General features: G+C 33.1%; 1 protein-coding gene across 3 annotated transcripts in view; it reads right to left on the reverse strand.

Annotated features, from left to right (window-relative positions):
- Positions 1–16557, reverse strand: part of TLL1 (tolloid like 1) — a 260947-nt gene that overhangs the window by 56008 nt on the left and 188382 nt on the right. For all 3 annotated transcript variants that reach the window (XM_029235369.1, XM_029235370.1, XM_029235368.1), the window contains exons 10-12: positions 13152–13254; positions 10538–10654; positions 9202–9347 (exon numbers count right to left, since the gene is read on the reverse strand). In XM_029235369.1, the coding sequence (XP_029091202.1) occupies positions 9202–9347; positions 10538–10654; positions 13152–13254 (366 nt within the window). The remainder of the gene's footprint in view (positions 1–9201; positions 9348–10537; positions 10655–13151; positions 13255–16557) is intronic.

Below are 16557 nucleotides of genomic sequence, written 5' to 3' on the forward strand. Positions count from 1 at the left end.
TGTAATAGTAAAAATATGTGATCTATCTCATTAATAGACAGAACAATTTCTATAAAAAAGTATCATGTATTCTCAGTGCCATAGTACTAACATGGCCATATTACTTATACCAAAAGAGAGCATTTCTGTTGAGTGTGTATGGTAATATCTACACTGTCCATGAATAAAGGATGTATTATTCTGTTAGAGAGACAGGAAAAAATCTATGAAAAAGTGCATCCACATGCACTAAGATCAATAGAAGTTAACTGTCTTTTAAAATAAAATAGAAATACAAGTAGTAATTCTTTGGAAAATAGAATTTAAGAGAATCCAGACTAATAATTATCATTAGAAATCTGCGCTAGATATGCTATAAACAATGCATAATTTGTTCTGAAACATAGTTATAAAAATTGCTCATAGTTGATCAAAAAATCATTATTTTATCAATAGAGTGGCTGAATTCATATTATTGACAAATGTTGCACTATTTTAGGTTATACATATCTTTTTGAAGCAAAATCTGATAACATGGGGATTACATTTCTTCCTAGTCTATGAAATCCTTTATCCATAGTTAGCATAGCTTTGTGTGGGAAGACTACTCCATTGTAGAACTAGCACTGGCTGCCCCTCTCAGGATAACAGGCATGTTTAGATGAGACTTTTACCTTAACACATTATTCTTGACCTGTGCACCCTGGATGTACTCAATCTCTTTCCTAAACAACTAAATGCAAATATTAGCTCAGACTATTGGCTTTATGAAGAAGTGAATGTTTGTAGACCTTTGTTTTAGCTCTAAACTTCTACAAAAAACAAAACAAAGTTTACAAATTGTTTTTTAAATTATAAGACAATTTCTAAATAAATTCTTGCTTTTGTTTTTTTCATAGAAAATGGGCCCTAACTCTGAAGTCTTAATAGAGTCAACTACTTATTAGGTATTTGAAGCTGGAAAGCACTGACATCTATAATTATAAACCATGAAAAGTATCACATGTTGTCAACCAACATTCAACATACAATTCACTAATTTATGGAATTCTCCTATTACAGAATGAATGTCAGGGAACACATTCTATGAACTACAACCTGTATGCATGAAACTTCTGGTATAGTTGGTTGAAGAAGTCATTTCCTGATTTGTCAATACATTAACAATGATAGTCTTCAAATTAGGCAGCATAAGGACAAACAGAAAAAAATAGATTTTGAAGCAGATTTGGTTAGAACTAAGTACTGCATTTGCTGCTGCCCTTTTCCCAATCACAAATCAGGATTCATTTATTTCTTCAATAAATATTCAGTGCTGGTTCTGTTCTGTGCACTCTTCTCACTGCTTAGTATGCATCATTCATCAAAATAACAGAGCCTCGCCCTGCTGGAGCTTATACTGGTGGGCAGAGAGCAAAGGAACAATAAACAAGGTAAATAATAATCATAAAATATTAGAAAATAATACATTCTATGGAAGAATACAAAATGAAACAAGATAGGAAGTATGAGCAGTGGGGGTGGCGGGATTGAAGGTTGCAATTTTACTATCAGTAGGAGCTCACTGTGACTCATAAATCCAGATTTTTCCCTAAAAATGTATTCTCTTCGTGTGTGGAATTATGGGAAAGAATTGGAAAATATTTAACATGAAAATTATCTCATTATTTAAAGTATACTTTTGAGACAGTAGCTGTTAAATAGAGAGGTGAGGGAGAGCTAGCAGTCTCACTAGGAACAAAATTAGTCACTGGGGTGACAAGGCCAATCTGACCAGCTATAACACACCTTCTTCTCTCAGTCTTTAATACAGTCCCTTCAAAATCAGAGTTCTCTATAAATATGAGAACATTTCCAGATGGCCAAAGTCTATTCATTGGTTAAGGGGACATATAAAATAACATCTAAAATCTCAGGGTGTACAACTTGATAAAAGGGTAAGCAAAACTGAACAAACAACAAAACTGTAGGAAAAATAACCAAAGGTCTCAGCAAGTCAACCTATCTATCTTCACCTGCTTGAGCAGCACAGAATGAAATGCTTGCAACACATGAATTATTTTGGAAAGGGGGAAGAGGCTAAGTTAGAAGAGGAAAGGGAGTGAGAACACACAATGAAGAAAGTAGCTGCTTGCCATGGAAAGTTAATTAATAGAAAAAAAATCACGTTGCTTCATATCAGCAGCCATACCAGAGTAAAAAATAAGAAGGTTAATTAAAATGGGTTTTAATTACTATTTATGAAGAAATTACTGCTTTTGAAAATTACAGTACAAAGAAAACAAGAGAGACACTGTTGAAAAAAATTACATATGATCAGTAATTAAAAGGATATAGGATAGCGGGTATTTCCCTGTATATAAAACTCACTCTGTTCCTTTAACAGTTAAACAATAATCTCTTTAAATTTTAATTTATAGTATATTCACTGGTTACTTTATAAAAATTAGAGCTTTAAATATTTTATATGATACACAAAGTGTAAATATCTCATGGGTAAAATGAATAAAAATGACCAATTTTAGGATTGGTTCCACCAGTACCTATTTTACATATTACTTATATATTGAGTATTATGCACCTGGTATTAGGGATAAAACAATAGAAATATACACTGTAGTCTCACACAGTAAATGCCATGGTTGTTGACCTACATATCATATCAATGACCTCCATGATCTTTGTTTACATGTTTTTCCAGTTTAATTATTTTAATCCTAATTGCAATACCAGCACAATAAATCTTCTCTATTGGTGTTAATTATAATTATACCTCTTCAACTACATCCACATAACAGTAATGATGGTGAGCACAAATGAGAGTTTGAGTTATTTTATGTTATTTGTGTAACATTTTCTCCAGCAGTATAGATTACTTTATCAATTAGTATAAATATAGTTGAAGAAATAAATATGGTTGAAGCTAAAAAGTGGATAAGTTCATTGATGTTATGCCAGTAACCTTAGGTACCATGAGAAGAAGAACACCAAAGTCAGTAATTCATAAAAAAAAGAAAAGGAAAAACAGTCTCTTCTTGATTTAAAGCGTGGACATGTAATAAATATGTTTGGTAATGATAATGCTGATTTATTACAGACTTTAAGGTAATCAGAACACAAACCATATAGGAATGTGGCAAGTTTATCATAACGTAAACAGACCTAATATGTATATAGAGAAAACAGTGAAAGTGACATTAAGCTCTGAAGATTGTTTTGGAAAACTGATATATAAATGATATTGGAAGTAAATCCAAATACGCAAAGAAGGAAGAATAAGTACAAAGCTTAGCCAGAAGGGATTAATATTACATTTCATTACTAAGTGTGGGGGGTCCATGTCTTTACTGGCAGGTTAGAGAGGAAGCATCAAAAAGCTGAGTTATTTTATTTAGCAAGAACTAAAATCAATTAAAAGTAACCTAAAGTAGTCAGCCTCTCATTCTAACACTGCCAACCAATGCAGAGCTTTGTGGTCAGTGCATGTGGGGGAGCTCTAAGACTGAAGGAATGCCAGCCCTGGAGCAAGATACCATACCCAGGCTCAGGGGCCATTCACACACTTTGCTTTCATTTTACAATCAAATTTCCAAATAAATATAACATCGCAAAAACATCTACTGCAATACCTACTTATTTGTAAAAACCTCTGAAAACTCCAAAGTTTCTAGGTAATAGTTTCAGTAAAACTCTCCCGTACTCCCTGAAAAATTGAAAATAAAATTACCATATGATTCAGCAATTCCACTTCCGGGTATTATATTTGGAAAATTGAAAGCAGGGTCTTGGAGAGATACTTGTACATCCATGTTCATATCAGCATTATCCATAATAGCCAAGGGGTGGAAGCAATCCAAATGTCCATCAGTGGATGAATGGATAAGCAAAATGTGGTCTATACATAAAATGGGATATTAGCCATAAAAAGGAAGGAAATCCTTTCAAGTGCTATAACATGGATGAACCTTGAGGATATTACACTAAGTGAAATTTTTAAAAAGTGACACAAAAAATCAAATATTGTATGATTTCACTTACATGAGGTATCCAGAATAGTCAAATTCAAAGAGACATAAAGCAGAAGAGTGATTGCCAGGGGCTGGGGGGAGGGGGAAATGGGAAGTTGTTGCTTACTGGGTAAAGAGTTTCAGTTTTGCAGGATGAAAAGTGTTCTGGAGGTTGATTGTACAACAATGTGAATGTATTTAACACTACTGTGTCATACACTTAAAAAATAGTTAAGATGGTAATAGTAATAAAATAGTAATAAAAAAGTCTTCTATGAGTGTTAGAATGTAATTTCAAACTATAATTCATTCTATCAACTCCATAAATGATTTAACTTTTATAGATAATATAACTTAAAGTTCTATACATTTGGAAAAACGCTAAGTCATTATTTTTTGCTTTGGGGTAAAATGTTAAAGAAAAGTATGACTAACAAAAACAATCAAGATTAGCATTTATTATTAAAAATAAATTAATTTTAATAATGAGAAAAATAGAGTAAATTTAAGTAATAAATGCTATGACAAAAGGAATTTTAAATAAAAAGGATAAAAGTTTAATAGATTATTTTAAAATGTATCACTGTCATATTTAATATTTTATTAATTAGCATTAGTTTTATTTTTACTATTTAATACTTAATGAATATTGATATGTATACAATTAGAGCTCAAAAATGGAGGAGAAAAAACAAAATGCTCAACCATGTGAAAATCAAAACCATAAGGCTGGGTTAGGTCTATTTTTATATGATTCAGTTTTCTCAATGCTGCCATTTGATTTTTTTTTTCCTTCATGACACAATTATTTTTAACTCATAAATTTAATAAATATTTACTGAAAACCTATGATGACCAGATAATAAATATATACTTGATAGTATATAAACAGTGATGAATAAACAGACATAGTCCCTGACTGACAGGCATTTATTGATTAAACAACTCAAATGTACAAATGACAATAGTTATGATGGGAAAGAATTTATTGCCATGAGAGAATTAGATGCCTCATTTTGCGACCAAGATCTGGGTGTAAGAGTGCCAGGCCATGGAATTGGTATCACTCACAGTCTACCAATTAAGAACTGTGTGACCTTGGGCAAGTTTATTTAATCTAATCTTTCAGAGCAGAATGATAGCCTAAACTATAATTCTGAAGAGCTACTTTATATAGTAGCTCTTATATAGTCATATTCTCTTATACAGTCATTAACCAATATATATTCTTAGCCAAATATCCAAAAATAGTGCAGGGCAAGCATTAAAATGTTAACTAATTAAGATCTTGTCTTGGCTTCCTAGTTCATTCACAAAGACTAGTCTACTTAACTTAAACTAATATAAAATATTTAAAGGAATTAAAGGATTACTCTTAATCAGGTAATTCACAAAGTACAGTTGACCCTTGAATAACGTAGGAGTTAGGGATGCCAACCAAGAACAGTTGAAAAACCGCCAACTGCTATCTCTGCCTCAAAAACAAAGGAACTGATAAATGACTCACCCAAGGGAAGGAGGCTGAAATAGTTTGCAGAGGTTCACCACTTAAACCCTAATTCTTCTGATTCCATATATTGTGTTCTCTAATCAAACACAAACTTTCCCCCACACTTAAAGATCTGTAAAATGAAAATAACAGGTACTATGTTTATTTTAAAAAGTCTACATATAAGTGGACCCCTGCAGTTCAAACCTGTGTTGTTCAAGGGTCAACTGTACCAAGATAAAAAACTTTTGTATGTAGTTTAGAATGTTGCTAGTAATTATGGGAAAGACTATTATATACTATGGTTTTCAAAAGGAAAGTATAACCAAATCACAGTGTGTAGAAATATTGATAAGTACCTCAAATGTAATCTCACTTAAATAAATGTATGTAGGGATTTTAATTAAACATAACTAAGCTCTGGGTTTATTTCACTTATTTCCTGCATTACTGACATTTGTTTGAAGTTGTACTATTAAAATCTCCCCAACTTTTTCTCTTATGTATTTCTGCATACTGAAAGTTCTCAAGTGAAATAGTAGTATAGAGGCTTTTTTACAAATAACACCACTGCTGAAGAGAAGACGAGTTCTTCAAAATGATTTTAGACATTATCTACATTCATGTACAAACTCACTTCAGTATTGGTCTTAAGAGTCAACATACCAGTAACTACTAGAGAAGAAAAATCTTCCCAAAGGTGATGATTACAGAAGTATTAGGACTCTATTACCCTCATTAACAAAAGCACTTGTTCAGATTTCTTTCTGTACTTACATTAAAATCTAAGTAGCATTAGGAGAGGTGAATATTCATGACATAAATTCACAGAAAGGCATAAATAATGAACAGCCAGTAAGTTCTTTATAGTAGATTTCAACAGAACTAGCTTATCTTAAGGGCCCTTTTATCTGAAAAGGGAGAGGGTGACATAGGGAATAAAAGAGTTACAAAAATAGAAAGTGTTTGAAAAAGTCAAAGACTGATATCAGTGAATAAAAACAGTTTTGTCAGAGAAAGACACAAAACACTGAGAAATAGTGAAGATATTTTTAAAATTATACATTTTAAATATAAAATGCATAAGCTGTATATTGAAAATGTTATGTAAACAAAAACAAATTGATATAAACAGATAACTGAGTAACTGAAACAAACCACCTAATGACCACTAGACCAAATTAAAAATATATACAGTTAATTCTCAGTATTAGCAGTAGTTGAGTTCAACAAAGTCACTGAAAACACTGAGTTAGTGAATACTGATTCATGGCTCCTGGAGAAATACAGGGTTAGGTTCCTGAGAGCTTCTGGTCACAAAATTTTTGTCATCAAATCAATACTTAACCTTGCTTTATGTGTGTTTCTGTTTAAAGGTACCTTCACAGATATTCAAATTCATTAACAGTGAACTCATGGCCAACAGCATTATAATGCACGCCTGAAAGTCTAACACAAAGATTTTCTCCATGAGGCACATGGGGAGTAGTGTTTGATAAAACCTTAAGCAGAGGAGTGTTTGATATAACTTACATTGTGAAAGTATCATCCCAGCTGTTGTGTGGATATCAGGATATGTAGGGCAAGGGTAGAGATGTGAAGAGCTCATCAAAGTTCCAAAGCAAGAGGCAGTGATTGCAACAGTGGTGGCCAGAAAGTAGGTATAAAGTGGTCATGTATGTGGTATATTTTGAAGACAAAGCAAATGGAATATGCTTATTAATTGGCCTTGGGGTTTAAGACAAAAAATGGAATTAGGGATATTCCTTGAGTAAATAGTGACATACTGAAACACTAAATACTGAAATAGGGAAGACTGAAGGTGAGTGGGTTAGTGTGAGTAAAACAAGACAATCAAAGGCTTGATCTTAGTCAGTTAAAGATGAGAGGCCTACTAGACATTCAAATATGTCCAGCATATAAATAAAGGAGGAAAAACATAAGGAAATAAAGCAAAATGAAGAAAGGACAGGAAACTAGAGGTAATAAATAAAATGTACTATCAGCCAAACTGTGACATGACTCTACCTCATTTCCAAAGCTTAGCAATAACTTATACATTCACTTAATCAACAAGTATTTATTAAATGACTACTCTGTGTCAGGCATAGTTTTAAGTGCATGAGGTGTAAATCTTTCTTATTTGTCCTTACATTATCCTATTTTTGAATAATATCACTCTTACTATATTGATATATCAAAACAAACAAAAAAACCCCAGAAAACCAAAAAAAAACTGCAAACCAGCTAGGCCAGCAATTTCTGCATCTCAGTTTTTAGATGCATGGAATGAATGTATTTGCTGACATCACTACTATAATAGAATTCTATAAAACATTGAATTATATATTGAAAGGCAGTTCATCACTTAATTTTTGCAATAGCACAAAATATTAACACATGTAATGTGGTCATTAGATAATTTTTCAATGAACCAGTTGTTTTGGTCTAAAAAGTGAGTCCTACCCAATTTTAGTTTACTCTTTACAATAAAGTGTTCTATTTGAATAATGTTTGCAATCCAATAAAATTTAAAAATAAATGTGAATCAGATAATCTCAGAACCAAGGTTTCCAAAAATGCAAAGGGGTCAGGGGCATAAACATCATGATCACAGCATAAAAGAGAGATTTTTCATGATTAAAAAGAAATATGTCTCGAAAATTAGAAGGTACATGCAAAGGGGTAGAGACAATACCAAAAAATATGTTACACAGTTTACAGGTGGGGGTATGAGTTTCTCTGGGCTTTTGAGTAACACCTGGATTCCCCTGGGGCTCCTGCTATAGGGACTGGGACACCACACAGTCACCACACTCAGTGGCAAGCACATCCTGGCAATGAATGGGGTTCTCTACACCGGCCTTCTGATCACTTGGACAGTAAGTAGGCCTTCTAATTTCAATAAAGAAATAATCTCCAGTAATGGCATCTGGATCTCTAACTCTTTCTTGGACCTACTGCCAGCACCTCATCATTCCTTCCTACTCCACCTTGGGCTCTCAATTTCTAGCCTGATTCTGTAATTTAAACATGCTCAGGAGTTCTTGACAATTCCCATATCTCTTAGCTTCTAATTCCTCACTCAGTTCTCCCCACTACACAAAAATGACTCATTAGCTAGTGCAGTAGTTTTAGTTGCAGACTTTGCTCCAGGACTCTGACTGGCCTTTGGTTTATTCTGCCCTCATCTAATAATGCAATGTCGGTGCTGATCTCTTCCCCAATAAATATTTTTGATGAAGTCAAAAGCTCCTAAGAATATTTAAATCCCTATTTTTTTATATAAATAATTTTCTGCATAATGATAAAAAGGTGAAAAATGGATTTACACTGTAACAACAACAAAAAAGATGATCTACCTTTAACCTCTTGGTTTAGAAGAGAAATAAAAGTTTTTTATTTAATGGACTCTTCAAGCATTCTTGTGAAACAAGCCTGGTCATTTGTCAAAAGAAACTATTGACAGTACTTCAAACATTCTAATTCAAAAAGCACAGATAATGTAAACTCACTTTAATCTTCTTGAAAATGTCTGCAGTAAGAGGAAAGAAGAAAAAAAAAAAACCTCTTTCGCTCTTGATGTTGCATTTTATAGGCAATCCTTTGCTTCTTTGTTGATGAAAAAGCTGATTCTCTAGTTCTTTGCTTTTTTAATGAGGATCCCTTAAATGCACTGTCATTTATGGAGGATGTGCCCCACAAAGGCTGCCTGAAGGACTTTACCTCAAAGGCCTGAAAGGTCAGCCCGACATAGCAGTCTTCTGACACTGCTATTTTCCATACACATTCTTTCATCGGCCTGTAGTCATCGGGGTAATTAGGAGACTGAATCTGTCCTTCATTTTTACGTATCTCACCTCCACAGATAGCTGAGGAAAGCAAAAATAAACAAATAAATAAACCTAGACATGCCATTTCATTTTCATTTGCTTCTAAGATAACATTTTAGTTTGGTGCCTGGAGCTGAGTACATAAAAACCAGGTTATAAAAATCAAGGTTGGCTGGTTGTAAATATTTAGTTGGTTAAAAAAAAAAACCTAGCCACTTAACTATAGATATTAGATAACAGTCAGCAGAGGAATATATGATTTTTTATCACTGTTAATTCACATTTTTACAAAAACAAGCATTTAAAAGAAAAACTTTAAAAACCTTTTGAGATTTTGTAATTTATTCTATGTGAGTTTTCTCTGACTCTCTGAACTGCTTCTTTAGGTCTTTTACCTCAGTGGAGAAGCTGATCAGGAGAGAAGCTCCACAAAACTCTCTGGGCCTCTGGCTGTGAGCGGCCCTCGTGCTCAACATCTGTGGCTCCATCCAAACCATACTCTTCACAACCACACAGTTAATCTCTAAAACAAATGCTTCCATCCTCTTAAAAGTCTAAGAGAAGCAGAAATCTTCTGTCTTCTAAATAACCTAAACTTCTGCGCTGGCAGAGGCAGGAGCAAGAAGGGTCTTCTCTACCCACGATCTGGCAAGAAGGTTTTTAAAGCCAGGAAGCACAATGCCAGTTTACTGTTTTAGATACATATAGAACAAAGCCTCTAGTAAATTCTTCTTGAATGCTGACACTCTCATTTAGACAAAGCAAGCTCCAGAACTGTGTGCAATTACTTTCTGTGTAGTTTCCTTTATCAAGGCATTTCCGCGGTACAGGCATCAAACACATACAAACTCAGCACAAAGAGAAGTGGTAATTTCTTCATAACATTTTAATGTTCTCATGAAAAAACAACCGAAGTTTAAGAACTCTTTTGCCGTTTGTTGTTGCTGTTGTTTTCCACACATCTCTATAATGAGTATTTTTTCCCCCCCACATCCCTGATGAGTACATTTACATGTTACCACATTACTGGTACCAGAAAGCAGGTTGTTTCTGCAGTTTAAATTTACCGAGTATTTTTATTAAAATCATCATAATGAACATTATAATACAGGTTTAGAAAATTTTGTAATTGAAATACAGTTACAATATCATTCTAATTTAATTGAGAGAAAGGATATTTCTCTTTAGAGGTCTAAGAAGAAGCCATCTCTAAACTCAATGTGACTTGCCTTCATAGATAGCTGCAAAGCCCTTTCCCACCCAATTACTGCTGCTACGAAACTCAATCCACATTCTGCTGTCTGTAGAGGTAAGAACTTCAGGCAATTTGTCCCCACAGAATCTACCTAAAAGAAATAAAAGAATAAAGAGACTCCTAAATATGACTTTATATTCTAATTGCTTTTCATACTAGCTACAAATTGCATACATAAAACCTGATTTGGTTCCTGTATATACCCCTAGGAACTAGAGCCATAATTATTCTTTAATATTTACTTAATAAAGGTGGATAAATAAATCTCTTCATATTTATTTATAGAATATTGGAACATATCACTCTCAGATTAACTGACTGATGTCAGTATCATTATCTGTAGAATTAAGAAACAGCTAGCTCAAAACATGTCCTATTTGTAAAATGACACATGATATATCAAGGTGGGGAATATTATTCTACGGAAAACAGAAAAAAGTACAAGTGATCCTGAAAAACTGCTTCAAATGTTCAGTTTGGTCATTAGTAGGGAAGTGACAGCTCAAAGTATAGTTCTTTGTTTAGCCATGTTCAATGGCAACTTGTCAGGGAAACCCACAGACTGCCCAAGGATCTTATGTTACTACATACATCTCATCTATAAAGCTGTAGTATGTAGTGTAGTAGGTAGAATGGCAAACAGTATCAGAAGACTTAATAATGAGTTCTAATTTTTTTCTGATTGTTTATCCACAGGCAAGTATAATACTGAGCAAATATGTTATTGCCTGTCATTCCTTCTTCCCTCCTTCAACCTTCCACAAATATTCGTTGCTTACTGTATATCTGCTACTGTGCTCTAAGATTTTATGATGACAGAAAGTTAAATATGACAATGCACATGAAATAATTCCACAAAGAATAATATATTGTCATCCATTTTTGTGTGCCCTTGGTAATGATGTCATACATAGTTTTAGTATATGAAAAATGTCAGTCAACTTAAAACAAATTCATACTAACAGATAGCAGGTGAAAAAATGTCTCCTTAAATGGCAAAGTAAATTAGGGGCATGTAAAACAGAGCAATGTCCCTTAAACTGTAATGTGTGGGAAAGGGAGAGGGAGAGGGATAATTAGGAGTATGAGATTAACAGGTACAAACTACTATGTATAAAATAGATAAACAAAAAGGATTTACTGTAAAGCACAGGAAACCATATTCAAAACCTTGTAATAACCTGTAATGGAATATAATCTGAAAAAATAATATATATCTATATCTGAACCACTTTGCTGTACACCTGAAACTAACACAACACTGTAAATCAACTATACTTCAATTCTTTAAAAAAGGAAACTGGAAGAAAGTAACCTGACTAAAAGAGAAAAAGCTATAATGTGCATATGAATTGCCAGGGAGTCTGTCAAAATGCAGTCTCTGGTTCAGAAGGTACGGAGTGGGACCTGCATTTCCACACTTCTAACCTTCTAAGTGATTCTGATGCTGCCAGTGTGACAGCTACACTCTGAGGAACAAGGTCTCAGAGGAAATAGTGGGGAAAGCTTTCCACATGAGCATTGTAGTCAGACTAAGCCAGTCTGTTAGGCCATTATACCCTGCAGTGTGTAATGCTGATGGTGCTCTAAAAAGTGTTCTCAATATTTCAGTTTTAGAATTGGTTTTTCAATATGAGTTTAATGAAATGTTTTCTTTGGAACACACATACATATATTACAAATTGCTTCATCTAGGCTAAGAAACTAAATGTTCAATACAATGTTTTCCTCATCCTGACTTATCAAATTAGCGCAAATCTTAATTTTTCCTTATTTTTAAGCATTTCTACAGATCTCTTGGACTTACTAAGGCTGCTGTCACTTTTAATAAAACAGTGTCCATTCAGCAGGTTTTAGATGTTAAGAAGAAAAGATATGTAGGCAAATAAACACAGCTGAGTAAAGCTACTTCTAAAAATAGAAGTAAAATCTCAAAAAAAAGTCAGTAGAGTAGATGCTCACATGCTCACAGCAGCTCTCACCTTTAAGTAAAACAGAGGGCAACAGAAAGTGCCTAATGTAAGTTAGTGATGTGGTCTGTGGTTAAATGTTGGTAGCATATTTTCATGAGCACCAAATGTGAGCTACAATTTGTGACACAAACTACAGATGCACCTTCTCAGCCACAAAAACCTGAGTAGCAAAACTGTGACCTCTACAATAGGAACCAATATCCTTGGTGCAGGAAGCCAGTAACCAAATGTGTACCTAACTGCTCATGCTCTACTGCCTTAGCAAACAAAGCAAAACAACATACACACACAAATACACAATTTACCTGGTTTACTCATTAAAACTCTGATTTTAAAATTAAAAATACAGAATATGTGATGATTATTCACTATAAGCTATTCTAAATCATTATGTTCAGGTCCAAATACCACCTCATAATTGAAACTGGTTTAAATCAATTAATTGTCTATTTATCTATCTGTCTGTGAGTATTTTTGCTGTGATTGAAAAAAGTATAAGAAAAATTAAAATGCTGGTCTCATACATTTTAAACCCTAAGATAACTCTTGAAAGAATTGTCTCTGGACAAGACAGACTACATGCATAGCCACATAAGAGGCAAAAAAATCTCTTACCAAGGAGAGGTGATTTCCTCCAGTACCCATCTCTTACTTCAATGTAATCATACCAGCACAAACTACTTTTGTATAGGTCCATCGTAGTAAAGTTTAAGACAACCTTCAAAATGTAACAAAAGAATACACAGATTAAAAATGATTGTAACTTCACATGGCTAGGAACCCAGGACTACTGTGAAAAGAGATTCATAGCAAATTTTTTTCCTGTATTAGTATCCCTCTAATATTTTTAAAATAAACACCTCAAAAAAACACCCATTTTCTCATTCACTTTAATGTCTAACAATTTAGAAGCACAATGTCAATAAAGAAACTAAACATTTCAGCAATTAAACCAGTTTCTATAAAGTTAATTTGAACAATTGTGAAACAAACAGAAATCTTTATTCAAATAGTTTATTTTGAATTTTCTTAGATAAACATGACTTAAACCATGAGAACTTCTGATTTTACTATGAGTGTCTTCTTTTTAATAATTTATTTCAGACATCTATAATTACATTAAAAATAACCACCATGTGCCATATTCCAGGAACATAATATCATTGTGTATGTTGAAATGTTTTAAATACAGCTCTAGAATTCAAATTTGTCCATGTAACTATAATCAAAGACAGATGTCACTATGTTTCTGCAGATCCAAGAATATGTATTTGAAGACCTTTTAAGCTAGAAGATCTTATACATGACCCTTTATTCTGTACTTTGTTTTGAAATGATGCTGCCTTTTAAGATAATTCAAGAGCAACTTTAGAAAAGACAGTTTTCTTACTGATTTATAAAAAGACTTTACTTTTCATATAATTAACTTTTTTTTTAGTTGATTACACCAAAAACTAGAGTCAAACTAACATAAAAATGCATATATCTGCTGAGGTAAAATTCACTTGGAAAATACTTTTTTATATTCAAAAACTCATTCTAACTCTATTCTGCTTAAAACATATAAGATGCTTAAGGTGTACAATGAACCTGTCCTTTAATCTAGAAATTGAAATGGACTTTGTCCAAAAGCAACAAATTATGAATACTTCTAATATAAAACTATAGGTTGTAACAGTATTTACAGAATTTTTGTGTCAATATAAAAATTCGAATGTAGGAAGACTCTCGAGGAATGAAAAATAAGAAAAGAAAAAGCATAATTTTGAATTCATATTCCCTAAAAGTACTACCTTTTTTGTGTTAGAAAACATATACTTCTCCCCTTTCTTGAGCAAAGTATTTAACAGAAAGGTAAGTACTAATTATGGCAAATCAATCCTCGCTCAACTAGCTTACTTCTTCCTAGGATGAAGATACAGCATAACAATAAATATTTCTCATGGCATCTTATATCTCAGCACCATGATGATCATTGATGAAATTGTATGCCAAAGTTGGTTTTAATTGCCCATATAAATAACAATTTCACAGAGATAGAAATTAAGAAATTATCTAACTATAATGAAAGTCAGTTGTACCTTAAAATGGTGTTAACATTTCACCGTTAAATTCAACATTTACCAGTTTCTTTAAACATGTACTTTCTTGATTACAAAAGGGTGAAATCTATCAAGGATGTGAAAATAGAGACAAGATGTTGTTTAACTGTAATGCAGTAGGCGTGGCATAATTTGCTTCAGTTTAATAAAACTTCATTTATTTCTTTCTACCTTATTTATAGTTTTTTTTCTTTTTCCTTCATCTGATTTTATCATTCTAAATATTCTAAAAATCCTTTTACAAGAATTTCCAAAATATCAAAGGACAAAGAACTAATCCTTTTTTTCCCTTTCTTTTTCAATAACCCTCCATACTTGATTATCAAAATGCATAGTTTCTAAACTATTTTTCTGTAGTTACCAATATGCTTGCTCTTCCATCTCTGAATACCAATTCAACATTAGGTTATTCTTAGGACATAATTAGGAAATAATTTCTGGTTTTCCCCCTTAACTTTATATTTACTTTAAGTCTGCTACAAATGGGGAATACTACCACTGTCTGATATTAAGTTTCATTCTCCATTTGTATTCTCCCTGTAGCAACCACCAGGGTTTCAACTCTGTATGATCATATGAGAACTAATTTATTATAGCAGAGAGGGCAAAACTAGAATACAGACACAAACAGTAGACCTCAAGGCTCATTTGTGGCTTCCTTCTGGGGTATAAAGGAGTTGTATAATGGTATGCAAAGAGTTTCAACTTCCTCCTTGATGAGGAAAAAATCAGCTAAATTGGAGGGATGTGTGTCATCAAAATTTATTCAAAATTGAAATGATGTGGTTGGATTGCTAACAAATAGTTAATATTTGAAGTCCGGAACACACACACATACACATACGTGCGTGCACGCACACGCGCACACACACACACACACACACAGTTGGAAGGGGGGTAACTCTAAACAGAAAAGCTTCCTATCTTGTTTTTAATCTTCTATTTTAAACTCCAAGCACTGTGAAGGAACAAAACTGGCCTACTTTAATGTAAAACATAGCGCCCTTTAGAAGCAGAAAATGTAATAAAGATAGGTTTTCGAAAATCAAATCTTAGGGCTCTGATGTAGAAGTAAAACGTTGGCCTTTGAATAAGGTTGCTAGCAGAATCCATAATTGAATTACAAATCAAAAGCACTTGAAAAATATTTGATTGTTTTATATTATGCTATTTTATATTAATACATTGCATCTTTTTTTCAAAGAATGATGAAATAAAAGCTACCTAGCACAATTATATAGATGTTTTATTTCTTATGTTAAGTATCAGTTTACCATTTCTCAATTTAAAATTAATCATAGTTCCTCTAGAACATGGGATTGAGGGAGATACAAGGAACAATTCTAAGATTTCCTGTGATCTGTTCGGGGTCTTAGTTGCTATTCTGCAAATTAAATGGATTCAATTGCTGTGGAGTTTGCTTACTAAAGACTTTGTTTTACAGTCTTACAGAGTGAACAATCTTGAAGAAAAGCAGATCAACAGTCAAGGGACTAGATGTCTGGAAGTCTCCAGAGAATGATATAAGCAGTGAACTTTTGTCAGCACGGTTAAGACATTACTATCTACCTAAACTAATTCCATGAACACCATAAAAAGACCAATTAGAATAATATTTATACCTTATAGTGCTGGGGATGGGAAGGTAGAAATCTTGTCAATTAGACTGATATTATTAAATAGTTTTTAGAAAGAGATATTAGACTTAAAAGCAGTAAAATAAAATAGATTTCAGTGCTCCATCCAGAAGCAGCTTGGACAAGTCTGATAAACTCTCTAGGCAGACAACTGTTTTCTTCTCAGAAATAAGACTAGGGGCAAAATCAGGGACCAGTAAACTATACCCCATGGGCCAAATCCAGCCTGTAGCCAGTTTTTGTAAAGAAAGTTTTGTTATACACATTCGTTTACATATTGTC

Source organism: Monodon monoceros, unplaced genomic scaffold (assembly GCF_005190385.1).
Source record: "Monodon monoceros isolate NGI ecotype Baffin Bay Population unplaced genomic scaffold, NGI_Narwhal_1 Super_Scaffold_20, whole genome shotgun sequence".
Lineage (NCBI taxonomy): Eukaryota > Metazoa > Chordata > Mammalia > Artiodactyla > Monodontidae > Monodon > Monodon monoceros.